General features: G+C 38.6%; 3 protein-coding genes across 3 annotated transcripts; 1 reads left to right on the top strand and 2 right to left on the bottom strand.

The window, feature by feature from the left end:
• Positions 1–176: 176 nt before the first annotated feature.
• Positions 177–6856, bottom strand: LOC146724730 (uncharacterized). Its single transcript, XM_085479470.1, is given in 6 exon segments — positions 177–1482; positions 1617–1788; positions 1934–2434; positions 2437–3466; positions 3556–3675; positions 3897–6856. Coding segments are annotated over 6 exon segments (4590 nt in total). The 5' UTR covers positions 6440–6856; the 3' UTR covers positions 177–1258.
• A 305-nt stretch (positions 6857–7161) lies between these two features.
• On the top strand, positions 7162–9202 carry LOC114935350 (uncharacterized). Its single transcript, XM_029308171.2, has 2 exons — positions 7162–8063; positions 8476–9202. Exon 1 carries the CDS (start codon positions 7488–7490, stop codon positions 8019–8021), a length of 534 nt encoding a protein of 177 aa, XP_029164004.2. The 5' UTR covers positions 7162–7487; the 3' UTR covers positions 8022–8063; positions 8476–9202.
• On the bottom strand, positions 8071–12963 carry Dok (docking protein homolog). The gene is made up of 3 exons (XM_029307988.2): positions 12453–12963; positions 11777–11950; positions 8071–11665 (listed from the first exon to the last, which is right to left on the bottom strand). Exons 1-3 carry the CDS (start codon positions 12522–12524, stop codon positions 10289–10291), a joined length of 1623 nt encoding a protein of 540 aa, XP_029163821.1. The 5' UTR covers positions 12525–12963; the 3' UTR covers positions 8071–10288.
• Between the last annotated feature and the right edge of the window lie 1130 nt (positions 12964–14093).

Genomic DNA, 14093 nt, shown 5'->3' with positions numbered 1-14093 from the left:
ACAAGTATTCTGAAAACATGTATTACGAATGATTTAAATTAAAAAAGTGAAATCTTCATAGTTAGAACTATATGTGTGATGTAGTTTGTAACATCAAAATATTACAGCTCGTAAAAGTATATTCTTATAGATAAGAATAAATAAAAGAAAAGGAATAAAATATAAATTCTTAATAATCCTTTTAAAAAGTACATGTATTTTTTCTAAAAAGTTCATTCATTCATTAGCAGATTTTATTTCATGTATCAAAAAAAGTATTACGGTATACTACAAGATTCAGGTACTATGCAACAACTATTCGTCTTATTTTAAAGCATTCATTTTTCGATTAATGATATATATACATATATGAATATGTTTCACTGTGTGTGAAAATGATTTTGTTATAAATTATATGTATTGCGTAAACATGATTACATAATTCATGTTTACGCGATATAAGAACATAATAATAGTAATAAGTATTATTATGTTCCGGTCCTATCAATATATTTTTGTATTAAAAAATAAAAGATAAATCAGATCACATTGAATGTGAATGTGCTTTTATCTCTTTGTATCTATAATATATAAAGCTTCTCTGAAACACATAAAAAAAATTCGATACTTTTTGTACTATTTAGTCATGTCATTTGTGCTCGTAAAGATAAATAATTAATTAATGATAAAATTATGTGTACGTAACTTAAGCACGTCAAATAAGAGATCAGAATTTTTTATCTCTGTAATATATTCAATAATTATAAATAGATTATATAAATTCGAGTGCACACTCTTCTAATTTTACTGAAGAAAAGTATGATAATACAAATTTTAACACAATCTATCTGAGACAATATAATTAAATATAAAATGCATGCCTCTACTTTAATTAAAGATATTGCAATTTTTAAGAATAGGCATTCATAAAAAATGAGAATTATATATAACACTAAGAACCATCTCTGGGGTTTTGTTAAAATTTAATTTTTTTTCATTTCAGACATAATCATTCTTAGGATGTAACAGTTTTAACGAAATTGTTTAGATGTAAAATGTTGCTAACCAACAATAATTAATAAGACATAAGATAGAACAGAGCTATATATCTTATAGTAACGAACACTATTTAACTGAATTTTAATTAGATAAAAACTTCAATTTTGTGTTAAAAATAATATACAAAACAATAAAATTTCAATAAAATCCCTGAAATAGTTCCGACCATAGACTTATGAAAATGGAAAGGCACTCTACACAAATAGCCCCTAAGGGGACTTTATAAATTGGATATAACGCTGACACTTTGAGACAAATCTACTTGGCCTCTCAAAACCTTTTGCTGCAATTTTTTGCAAAAAATTTTTGCCATGAGCTTGTTTCGACGTGCTTCTTCTTGCTGTTCCTGTTGTCGCCGCTTGAATCGTACTTCATTCAACCGGAGATACCGTTTACGTAACCGCGCCCTCATCTCATCGTCGGAAATTTTTCGTTGCGCACAAGCTATAAGTGCAAAGAAAGAATCAAAATTGTGGAATATATATATTATATAATGCTACAATTTTTGCAAATTGATTTTGCTCCAAATATGTAGATTAGTCAGTTTGATTTAAATATATAACATGGCTGAATCTCACCTGTTGGCTTCCGCACTGGTGTGGATTTATCGATAGTGGATGAACTAGCCATCGCTAATAACTGTATTCTCTTCTCCTTTCTCAATTCACGCAACTGGCATATTTCCGATAAATATTGTCGACGTGTTTCCGCATTGCCCACAAACTCGGGATTGTTTCTGGATAAATAATCCTGAAATCGGTTTCAATTGTTACAAGATCCAAAAGATTCGTAATGTTTCATCTTTGAGGTGATGTTGATATTTGATATTACAAATACAAAAGTTATTTCACTCAAATGATAAGTCTACAGATTGAGTTTCCATCGAATTTCTTACCTGCAGCGTATTCGTCCGATGAGCAGTCTTGTTATTCCTTTTCATAATATCGCAAGAACAGGCATCAAATTTTGCTGCAGTCGAGGGCTGCTTGGAAACTTTTGGCATTATTGGAACGATATCCGAAGTTTCATTTTTCGAGGTATTCTCCTTTGTAAAGGACACCTCGTACGCGACAGCTTTAGGATATATTTGACGGCAGCCGCACTTTCTAATATTTTGATACGCGGTGCCGCACGCGCGACAATGCTGGCAATTTCTCTCCTTCTTATTAACATTATCCGCAACATTTGTTTTTGATGCGTAATTCTTGCACGCTTTGATATCCTTGATTGCTTGATTGTTACTGCAGGAGCAAGCCTCGTTACAATTACATTTTAATAAGTTATTTTGTACTTTACGTTGTTGGGTACTGTCCTGAGAACACTCAGAATAGACTTGCTTTGGCGCTTGACGCTCCGCTAAACGACCCTGTAAACGGCTCGACTCGTTGTTATCAATTTATTACTCGACTGACAATGTTCGCACAATATTCCTGTCGCCGTCGTCGCAGTCTCCTCCGGATTTCGACACGCGACACAATCGCAGATCTTTCCAGGGTCGCTCTGTTCGATGTAACTCGAGCCATTGCGTCTGTTCTGAGTCTGCACGTTGCAGTTTTGTCGGGATTTGCCGATAATGATCTTCCTATCCACTTCCTTAACAGGAACATCGACGTCGCATTTACAGGCATTCATGCGAATCGTCCCCGACCTGGTCTTTTGACACCCGCCGCAACTATAAACAATGTCATCGACATCCGCAACGGATTTCTGCTCGGAACACAATGAACATGTAAACGGTGATCGTTTTTCAGCTCGTGGTTTGGCTTCGATCGTACTCGTACTCTTATTATCTTTAATGGACGAGCAAACGTCGCCGCGAGCGCAACTACATTTCGACTTGGACGCGTTGATTTGATTCTTAGCCTCTTTCTGCTTCTGCTGGACGGTAATATTCTGCGACGCGCGACGACAGGTGGGTTCCGTCGCGGCGTCGTCGCTCGCGTAACTCGTCTGCGTCTGCTGCGAGACAATTGGCGGCTCGCCCTTGCGCGACCTGACCGAAGCCGCGGAGTCGGACTCGGGATTTTGGTTGCATCGCGCGCACGACGCATGGACGACGGTGCTGTGCGTTTGGCACGATTGGTCTCTGCACTTTGTACCGGTCTGGTAGCACGGCTTCTGGGAATTCGTGTATTTGGTGCCCGACTTGATCGGCGACATCGAGGACATCTCCTGAGGTAACGTTTGCACCCCGACAGCGACGCGCTTCGTCCCGGATGACCTCTGCAGATTCCTCGACGCGCATATGATCACCCCTCCGGTCTTGGAGTGAACGCTGGCCAAGTTCGTCGCTGTTTGCGTGACACTGTTGCGCTTCATGATCATCCTCTGGACGTTCAGGGTGTCACCCGCGGCCTCGCAAGTCGCCAGGTTGCAGTGAGACGACCACGGCTCGTTCACAGAATCCTCCCGTAGATCGGACATACTCCTAGAGCGTGAGATTTATAAAATTAGATTTATAAAATTGTGATACGTGGAATTTTTCACATCTACATTAATATAAACGTGTCGCGTTACCCGTGCACGGTGTCCGGGTGTTGCTCCCGTCTGAGTATCTGCTTCGACTTGAGATTCGCCGATTTCGATTTCCTCGGCGAGGATTTCGGCCTCTCTAATCGTCTGGGCTGCTCCAACAATCTAATCGGTAAAGAAAATATAAGATGTAAAATATAAATATTAAATAGTTTATATTTATATGCTTTATGAAAGAACAGAAGTCGTTCAATATTTAATACAGTTTAGATTAGATAGGGAAAGAGATATTATTAAAATATTAAAACGAGACACTCTGTATATACTATACTATACTACATACTATTATAAAATATGCTACTATACTGTAAACATGCTTGACATACTTTTTCAAGTTATTGAGATGGCTAATCTCATTCGTGATCCAGATGAGTTGATTTTTCTTCTCCATCTCGGCGTAATTGACGAGTTTGGAATCGCCGGACTCGGACATGCTGCATTTCTTCAGTTCAAAGTGCCTCTCTGACGAGGTGGTCGGCAACCTCCAGTCGGTATTGTTATCTGTGTTATTGTTGGACTCGACGAGAGTCCTCCTGTTGTTGACGACGGCGTCCAGTAGGATCCTGTTGTGATCCGGCAGGATGCTGTTGGTCGTGGTCGATTCTCGATGCGGCAGCTTGCAATTCTCCTTGAAGCAAAAGATGTCGTTCACCTTAGCATTCTTATGATTGCGCTGAGGGACGAAGCACTCGGAGCTCTCGCTCTTATCGCGATCCGTGTTGCTGCTCCGCTGACAGTCATCAGTTCTCAGTCCTAATCTAGCCTTTCTACCGTCCATCTCGGTTCTATCCGTGTGACGATCGAACTTGTCGCTGTTGCTGCTCCCCAACGCGACCTCCTTGATAACGTCGCTGGTGGTCCCTGCAGATTTCTGCATCGAGATATCCTTCTTCTGCGAGTTCCACTCGTCCGAGGACTCAGTCGTGCTGTGCTTGTTTGTCAGAGCCTGAAGCAGTTCGGCTCGGTAAACCTTGTTCCTCGCGTCGTCCGGATTCCAAGGGACATTGTCCTCCAAATTATGCTCGATCTTATCATCCGTGTACTTTGCGGTGAGCAGTCGTTTGATCACGTGCTGTATCAGTCGCTTCTTAACTTGCTTGTCGCACTTGTTGGCGTCGACGAGGCTCTTCAGGATGTTGACGCTCCTCTCCAGGTCTCGGACCAGGCTATCCGAGTCTCCCCACATCTTCTCGTTCACGCTGGAACTGCTGTTGGGTAACGTCGAGTTCGACCTATTGGTATCCGAAGACGCGTGGCTGTTCCTCCCGTTCGGGACGTTCGCGTAAGCGTGTCCGGGAAAATACTCGAAGCTGTTGGCTCTTCCAGACACGTTCTCCGCCTCGTCGGGCTGCGGGGTTATCGAGGTCGACGCGTTCTGCGACATGTCCGAGCTACTCTTGCTCTGGTGTCTCGAAGCTTCAACGTCCTTCGAGCTCGTCCCGACCTCATCGTCGTCCGCTGGACGCGAAGCGTCCTCGCATTTTCTCGCACTTTTAATCTTATAAGTGCCCTTGGACTTCTTCAAGATAGAATGTATCGTTTGCAAACTAGGGTCTTTCTCCGGCGGTTTGCTCTCCTCGAAATCCGAAACTTGAACGGCCACGGATTCCTGGGAGCACACGTCCAGACTTGTCTGTATTACTTTGTCGCAGGTCGCTGGTTTGTTCACCACGGTAGCGATGGAGGACGTAGAGTTAAAGATCAGAGGCACCACAGACTTCCCTTCCTTAGCGTGAAAGTTCACTTCGCTCTGGCTTCTCTTAAGGGTAGATTTCGACAACGACGCGGGTATCACGTTCATCGAGCTGCTCTTCTGCAACGGCGAGCTCGAGGGACGCGTAATCTCCTTCCGCTTGGAACTTCCGAGCCTTCTCTCCACCGTCGAGCACTTCGCCAGCGGCACCTTAAACGACGACTTAGGAGTCTCGAGATCCAGGAGCTTCGCAGACTTCATCTCATGCGATTTTATATCATCCCCCGCGATGATGCCGGGCAAATGGCTCTTGACAATAGGCGTGATCTCTATCTCGCTCTCCGACCCCGAAGCGTTCGCAATCAACGGAGTGGAATTCGCGTCAGGCGCCGTGGACGATTTCGCCGTATTCTTCCCCGATTGCATTCCGGATTCTGTGGTGCCTTCCGGATCCAATCTTAAAGCGGCCGAGCATCCTCTCGCCAGAGCCATACGTTCTATGGTGCTCAGCCTTTTGTCCTCCTGCTTACCGAGGACGTGCGAATTGAAGTAGCCGACATCCGCGCCGCTGTCCCATTCCAGAGGTTTGTGAGACGCCACGCTGGAGGTCGGGGAGGATAGCTTCCTGTCGTTCACCTCGGGGAACTTGTCCTGGCTCTCATTCCTCTCCTCGTGTATCGTTTCAGACGCGAGGTCGACCGGGGACGTCCTGAGATCTGTCAACGTTTCAACGTACCTGGATGAAGCGGGATCCGTGTTCGAGGACTGGCCGATCAATGGGGGCCTTACCCACCTACGTCTCTCTCTCGGGACGTAAGACCTTAGATTATAGACCTCCTCCCCGACACAGTCCTGCCTGTTCGTGCCCACCTGGGCGCTCACCTCGTACACGCTGTAGTAGTAGTTGACGGCCTCCTGCGGAGTATGCGACACGGGTAGCGAGAAATACTGATCCAGATTCGCGTCTCCGGAGTATTTGCGATAATATTCCATTACCTGCGCGGAAAGGTTCTTCTTGTCGCCGCCCAGACTCGTCTTCAGCTCCGCCAACCTCCGCCCGCATTTCTCCCCGACCTCGGACCTCAGACAAGCCGGCTCGTCGTCTTTCGTCGGCTTGTCCGGGAGATCCCTCGAGCAACCGCCGCCCTCGCAGCTTGATTCCGAATCGTATTCCATGCTATCGACCTCAGCATCCTCTCTATTTTTATAGAAATATCTTTTTTTTTTATTTTGCTTCCTAAATCGTCGTGCAGGTTCTCTTCACCAGAGTGCGATCGACGATGGAGCGGAAGCTGGACATATTTATGCGACACCCTTTATTATACTCGCACTCGCGTCTGTCGTCGACGACGGAAGCTTTTTGAGGTTAGGGACGCGCAAATGCGCGTCACTTTTCTATCTGACGCGTCGTTCGGGTGTACAATAGTCGGAGAAGGTGTCCTTTACCCTTTGATCGATATCAGCTGATCGCCACGCGGTTCTTCGATGAAAAATGTTTTGTATAATATATATATATATATATATATGTATATAGATTTACGTTGAATAACGACGATTCAAATCAAATTCGTGTTTACATCTGTTGGAGGGAGGTGTGTTCAGAAATGCTACTTGTCAAGCATTTTCCGAACGCACTTCTGTCAGATGGCGCGAGATCGAAAGATGCGGAATTTTTTGACATAACCTCAAAAATGTTACATTTTAATTAATTTCAAACGTGAATCTCTAAAAATTTAAAAAAATGTTTATCTTCGTTCTTTTTCAATATTCCAATGATTTTTGGAATAATTAAGATAAATTATGATAATATAAAATCAAATTCGTGTTTTTACATCTGTTGGAGGAAGGTGTGTTCAGAAATGCTACTCGTCAAATCGACCAATTGGGATGAAGCAGCATTTTTTGAACGCACTTCTGTCAAATGGCGCGGATCGAAAGATGCGGAATTTTTTGACATAACCTCAAAAATGTTACATTTTAATTAATTTCAAACGTGAATCTCTAAAAATTTTAAAAAATGTTCATCTTCGTTCTTCTTCAATATTCCAATGATTTTTGGAATAATTAAGATAAATTATGATAATATAAAAATTACAGAGAAGCAGGAGCATAACCTTAAAATTTATCTTGCGAACACATGGTTTTTTGAAAACTGGAAGGAATATTTCTCGAGTGAAGATAAATATATATATTTTTTTTTCCCCTTGAAAGAGGCAAGTTTAATATGTTTTCCATTCGGCGAGCGTTAAATTTCGCTGCACGTTTAGCGTTTAATCAATATCCCGTATATCATCATCGCATTCCGGTTCTGTGTAAAAATGTCGGAGCACTTCGGAGTCAGAGTCGTCTTCTTCACGAAAATGACGACAGTCGCAAGGAGCTGGGTAAGCTCGAAGGAAAACTGAAACTGATGTTCACATGTAAAAGATGTTCCACGAGAAACACCAGACTGATATCCAAGCTGGCGTACAATAAGGGTGTTGTGATAGTGAGATGCAACGGTTGCAAGAACAATCATCTTATTGCTGATAACTTGGGATGGTTCCCTGAAATAAGTACTAGAACAAATATCGAGAAACTTATGGCACTGAAAGGAGAGACTGTGCGAAGGATAGCGGATGACAAGGAAGGCTACTTCGAAGCTGTGTTGAAAGAAGAGTTCAAATTACCTCAGAAGAATGATAATGAAACGAAAGACTCTAGCAACGAGGGCAACGATGATAAGGTTGAAAAAAGTGGAGTTACAAAGGAAAGCTGATGTCTAGTTTGAAAGCTAGACCGAGTACTATAATTGATACAAGTGTGTGAAACTTAGTATAAATTTATTTCTTTAATCTGCGCATCTGTACATGTAACATTGTTGAATGTAATGTAAAATGCATGTAAATTGTTTTAAAATTATAAAGAAACTATAATATATCAATTTAAAAATACTTACATAATTGTATCGTTACAAGTACAGATCGAAATATATATATATATATTTTAGAAAAATATTATTTTAAAATTTATCTCTCTATAGGTACAAATTTTGTCGACACTTACAAATGAAAGAAATGCATACAAGATTATACATGCAAGCATCAATCTTGTATGTAATATCTTGTACAAATTTTTTTCAAATATATTTCTATTAAAAATATCTGATGAGAATATAGTTTGACAATACTTGTTCTAAAAAATAATTTATCATGCAAATTTGTTGTTTTCAGAATTCGTTGAATTCGGCGCAATTCTTATTTCAAAATATATAATTGCAATTCTTATCTCAATATTATATATATTACTCGGATGAATATTCCTACCAATGGCAGACCATTAGTTTGGCACAAGGGACATATTACAAACAGCCTTTTAACAAATTCCTGTTAAAATTATTGATACTTTCTCTGTACAATTTTGTAAAAAACTGTGTAGATAGAAAAATATATGTATGGTAATTAATTATTCATTCGTACATATATGCTATTATTGCAAATGACCTGCAGTCATTAATTTACATAATGAATGATAGTGATTTCTCTAGCTCGTCAATTATCACCTTTAAACATGTATATACATATGCACATATATTTAAAACAATGTAATTAAATTATATGTAATATTTTATATGTATAATAGAAACATGATAGAAATTTTTTGCTTATTACTGATAATATTATTTTGAATAATTTCAATCTAATGAAGTAAATTTCAGAGAATTAATTTTCTCTAAATTTAGGCTATAAATTGATTTTATGGCTAATGAAAGCACTAATATTCATTGTGATATAACAATATATAATAGAATCGCAGCAGCGATATTACATGTAAGCATTAAATTCTATGTAAGAGTTTATCCAATTGTGATTATCTACTTACAAAAGCGTTTGTATCAGAACTTTTACATTTATCTGTATAAAATCTTACGTTCAAATATATGCCAAGTTTATATGATAAGTCTGCATAAAAATGAATGTTTTGCCTCATTAAAAAATCCAATAAGATTAACAAATATATAATCATGAATTACTCATATTATAGCAGCAGTTATATAATACACGCAATAATATAATGATAGAGAATAGAAGCAATAATAGTTAAAATCTTAAAATCTTAATTATAATAATAAATTTTTCTAAGTACACCAATATATATATATATATATATATATATTTAAATATTGATAAAAATTTTAACACATGTATGCATGTGCTTCTGATAGTTTAGTGTCATTTTGGCATCAATTAAAATGTTTTCGTAAGGCACTACATATATATTTTTATAAATCAGTCGAATGCAATTAGATAAAATCTTAATCACGCTGAGCCTTCCCTAATCAATAATAATAATAATAATAATATAAAATCTCGTGAAAAGGCACAATTGCGTTTTTGTGGAATTTTTAAACGTTTAAATTTTTAATAAAAAAAGACTAGGTTTTTCTCTTTATCCCTATATAATGTAAATTAAAGATGTTAAAAGCGAATAAAAACGCATACCGGGCGGAAATAATATTGCATCATTTTTGTATCGTTTCGCGATATACAGGATATTGAAAAAAAGAGTAAACTACTTTAAGGAGATTTAAGTCTTAATTTTAATTTTTTTAATTTTTAATTTTTCTATATACTATTTATTTTTTATATATTTTTTTATTATTTTATTCATATAAATATAGTAAAGTAAATTAAATTAATATACTTATATATTATAAGTAAGTTATGAGACATTTGAAATATTTAAAAAATGGCTCATTCGTGGACCATGTTAAGACTTTTTTTTAAAACTTATTTTGAGACTAAGTTCTCCTAAAATATTTTACTTTTTTTCAACATCTGTGTATACGTTAATAATTTTATAATTTAATTTTGTAAAGCGAGAAATAAATTTACTTGTGCCGTGTGCGGCACAGACTAGCATATTCTTCACATCCTTACAATTAATTACAAAAGAGAACGAGAATTTTGAAAATGTAAATTTAAATAGAAATTTGTCGCGCAATCGTAATACTTGGAAAGTAATATTCGAACGTTTCGGATATTCTTATACCCTTTTTGGTTTTGATACAATCGCGTATTCGCTGTTGTTGAAAACCTTATGTTGCGGACCACTGGCGGAAGTCGTCTCGGGAGGATCCTGCTTCTTCCGGATAATCCCGTAACCCAGATGACTGTCGTCGGCTAATCTAACGGCGGACATATCTTCGACGATATCATAATTGGACCACGCTGAATTAATCAGATTAGAACTTTCCCCGTGAGATATGCTGGAATGTATGATTTGCGAGGAATTCGTATACTTGTACGGAGGAGGTTTCGGACCGAGTTTCGTCGCGGATCCAAAGTGCTCCAACTTGTCGTAATCCGACTCGTCTGTCTTGGCGTCTCTATTCTGTATCGATGGCGTGTCGTGATTCCGTATCGGCATCATAATCTCGTATTGCAAATCGTCGCTGTCGTTCTCCTTATCTCGGTCCACGGGTAAAATCGAATTTACCCTTTCGGTGTGATGCACGCTATCAATCCCGTGCGTCTTCCACGCGTCGTTTCTTATTTCCACTATATCGTACGAGTGTTTCTCCTCTTCGTTGCGCATGACATCGCCGATGGATTTGTGAGATAATTCCGGGGAATTAGCTTGGCTTAACGTTCTGTATTCCCCGCACGTGGGTAAATCTAGAAATTCCGAGTCGAGATTTTTCTTCTCCAGCAGATTACCAAAGTATTTTCGCGGTGGCTTGGCAGGTTTAGGCTTGTTTATCGATCTGCTCGACGAGGTGATAGAATCCATACTCGACGATGAAGTGGTCGATGGTTTTTGAGAACTCTGAGGTGTAGGGAAATCTATGTCGATTAGATTGCTAGAGTTATTCGAAGAGGGAGGTAAAGCCGCTCTGGAGCCAGCTTCCATGGACAAAGCCGCGTGATACTGAGCGTCGTTGCATTCTATGTTTGGATTGCTCTCTTCGTTTAGTAGCTTCTTCATAGATCTCATTTTCAAATACATGCACCGGAAGATCTCTTGTTGGCTGCTGTGCTCCAAGCGGAAGGAACCTTCGCCGGATTCGCACTTCCTTCCAGCTTCAAAAATAAATTTCCCATCCTTGTATCCATATCTTCTAATATACCTATACGGCCATGTGAATAGCACATTGTCACCGTCCATCAATTTCATATCCACGGTGGCAATTACTAACGTATAATTTCTTGCTTCGAGTCCGCACCGTCTAGACGCATCGGTTTCAACAACTTTCACAGAAAATACACCTTCTCCACTAGTGCAATACAGATCATTATTTTCCTCTATTGTTTGATTCGATACACTGTCTTTGAAAGCGACCAATTGAAATGCCGTAATCCATTGAGTCATTTCAATTTCTGAATAACAGCCGAAATAATGTATTCCTGATTTAGTCACCACCTGTGTAAAACAAATATATAAATGATTCATTTGTCAAGATAACGCCAGAACAAATGAAGTTTGAACAGTGATGTGACAGAAATGCAAAAGAGGAGAGAAATAAATACTTACAATGAAGACATGCGATTGATTGCTGGGTGCAATTTTTATACAGGCATCTAGCGTGATGATGCGTGGAGTATGAGATTGTAATACCGCTTCCTCCTGATTGTCATAGATCTCGACACGCTTGATTCCATAGTTGCTGGTTCTGAAAAGCTGGCAAAATCTCTTGTGCCATGTTTTCTAGAAACAAAAATAAATTTCTATGCATATATATTCATTTTAAACTTTTGTTACGTTGCATAAATAGAGACTGATAATAGAGATGGCCAAAGAAACATCTTTCCAAGTTACTCTGTGATATACATTTTCTAAATGATTGTTCCAAATAAATTCCAGAGAAATTGCGAGCGTGTCGTGCACATATGCACCTGTTGCACGTTCAATGGAAGAAACGCGGTCAAAAAAAAAAAAAAAAGAAAAAAAAGCTAGTTCAGGACCTTCTGAATTGTGTACTAACGGAAAATTTTTGAAATCATAGGACTCAGATCTTACAATTTTGACCGATATAATTGAATAATTAATGGTGTATGGGATATTCCGCGGAAGCCCAAGCAGCCACAACAGAAAGAAGGTCAAAAAAAAAAATAAAACAAAATAAAAGGAAACTGGAGAATAGGAAAGAAGATAAACAAGCATTCGTGCGTTATCGCATCCGCTAGTTATCTTCTCGTTTGAGATCAACCTTGAGTTGGCCTAGCATTCCCTGCGGCGGTAACAGCAGAATCCCTTGCATCAGAGGCTCCTCGGGCTCCATTGCTGGCGATCGAAGGGGAGTTCATCGGCTCGGAGATGCTTCTTCGTGGACCTCGTGGCGGGCGTATCCTTTGTTCTCGCGGTGATTTCGTTCTTTCCACTCTTCTTGGACTCTTCGTCGAAGCGTCTCCTCCTGTTTTAGGCTTCCCTGTCGCTTCTCAACGTGTGATTTCTCTCGCTTCCTCGTTCGTGTGCGCAATCTGACAGCTATTCCGTTCAGCTCGCGGGTAACTAGGCTAGGACGACGCTTGACATTTGACAAGTCGGAGACACGAGGCACGTCGATATGACGAACGTGTTTCCAGGAATATATACGCTGCCGTATGCTCTTATTGACGACGATGCGCGATGTACGCGCCTAGTACGACATACACAATTACACGCGCGCGTTCCTCTCGACCCTCCACTTATCCGACACGTTCGCACCCGACTATCCCCCGATAGCGCCGCGCGCGGATCGCGCACGCACACGCACGCGCGTCGTGTCGTGTCGTTCGAATCGCCGCAGCTATGGCCAATCGACTGACAGATCGATATATCGATATATGTTTTTTCGAATTTCGAAGACAATTTGCATTTATTTATTTTTTCGAATTTCAAGATTAATTTACAGCTGCTGTAATCTGTCAAATAAGTTTCTTTTTCAGGATTCAACATTTTGAAAACAATTATGTGCTATATATATATATATATATCTTTTTTAAAAAGAAATTTATTTGATAGATCGCAACAGCTGTAAATTGATCTTGAAATTCTAAAAATAAAATGTTATTATTTTATAAATATTTCACATTTATTATTCTTATACAATATGTATATATATATATATATATATTATATTATATAAGAATAATAAATGTGAAATATTTATAAAATGATAAAATATTTTCTTTTTCAGAATTTCAAGATCAATTTACAGCTGCTGCGATCTGTCAAATAAATTTCTTTTTCAGGGTTTAACATTTTGAAAACATTATATTATTAGAGAAAAATAATAAATATAAAATAATTTATAAAATATTTAAATAATTTCTTTTTTGAAAATTTTAGCAAAATAATGATTTTCCACAATACTCATCGCATTCTCTTATCCATTCCCGATGGGAATGCGTAGGCATTTACATAGAGTAGAATGGCAGACAATGGGTTGTACGCTCTTATCACGTGCCAACATCGAACGAAGAGAGAAGTGGTAGACCGCAACGGGTGCATTTATAATATAACACTTTTCCGTCTCGCCTTTTGCCTTTCGCCGTAAAAGATATTGGTTAATTGTGATTGTGGACAATGTAATAAAACCGAGTAATATATATATATAAAAATTCGCTGTGTACATCTTTTTCGTTTCTGATATATTTTTATATTAATTATAATTTATAATTATATTTTATAATTAATAATATATTTTCTGCTTATACATATATGGAAAATGGCATTAATTTGCAGCAGAGCAATATATATAATTTTCAAGTTTTCTTTCCTAGTAAAATAAGTAAAATGACATAAATTTTTAACATCAATTTACAAAAAGACACTTAATATAAGTAGAATTATTGTTTAATTGTATTTA

Source organism: Nylanderia fulva, unplaced genomic scaffold, assembly GCF_048542155.1.
Source record: "Nylanderia fulva isolate GAGA-0341 unplaced genomic scaffold, ASM4854215v1 Scaffold12, whole genome shotgun sequence".
In the NCBI taxonomy this organism is placed as follows: Eukaryota; Metazoa; Arthropoda; class Insecta; order Hymenoptera; family Formicidae; genus Nylanderia; species Nylanderia fulva.
The sequence above is the reverse complement of the archived record's forward strand: the minus strand, read 5'-3'. Positions and strand labels throughout refer to the sequence as shown.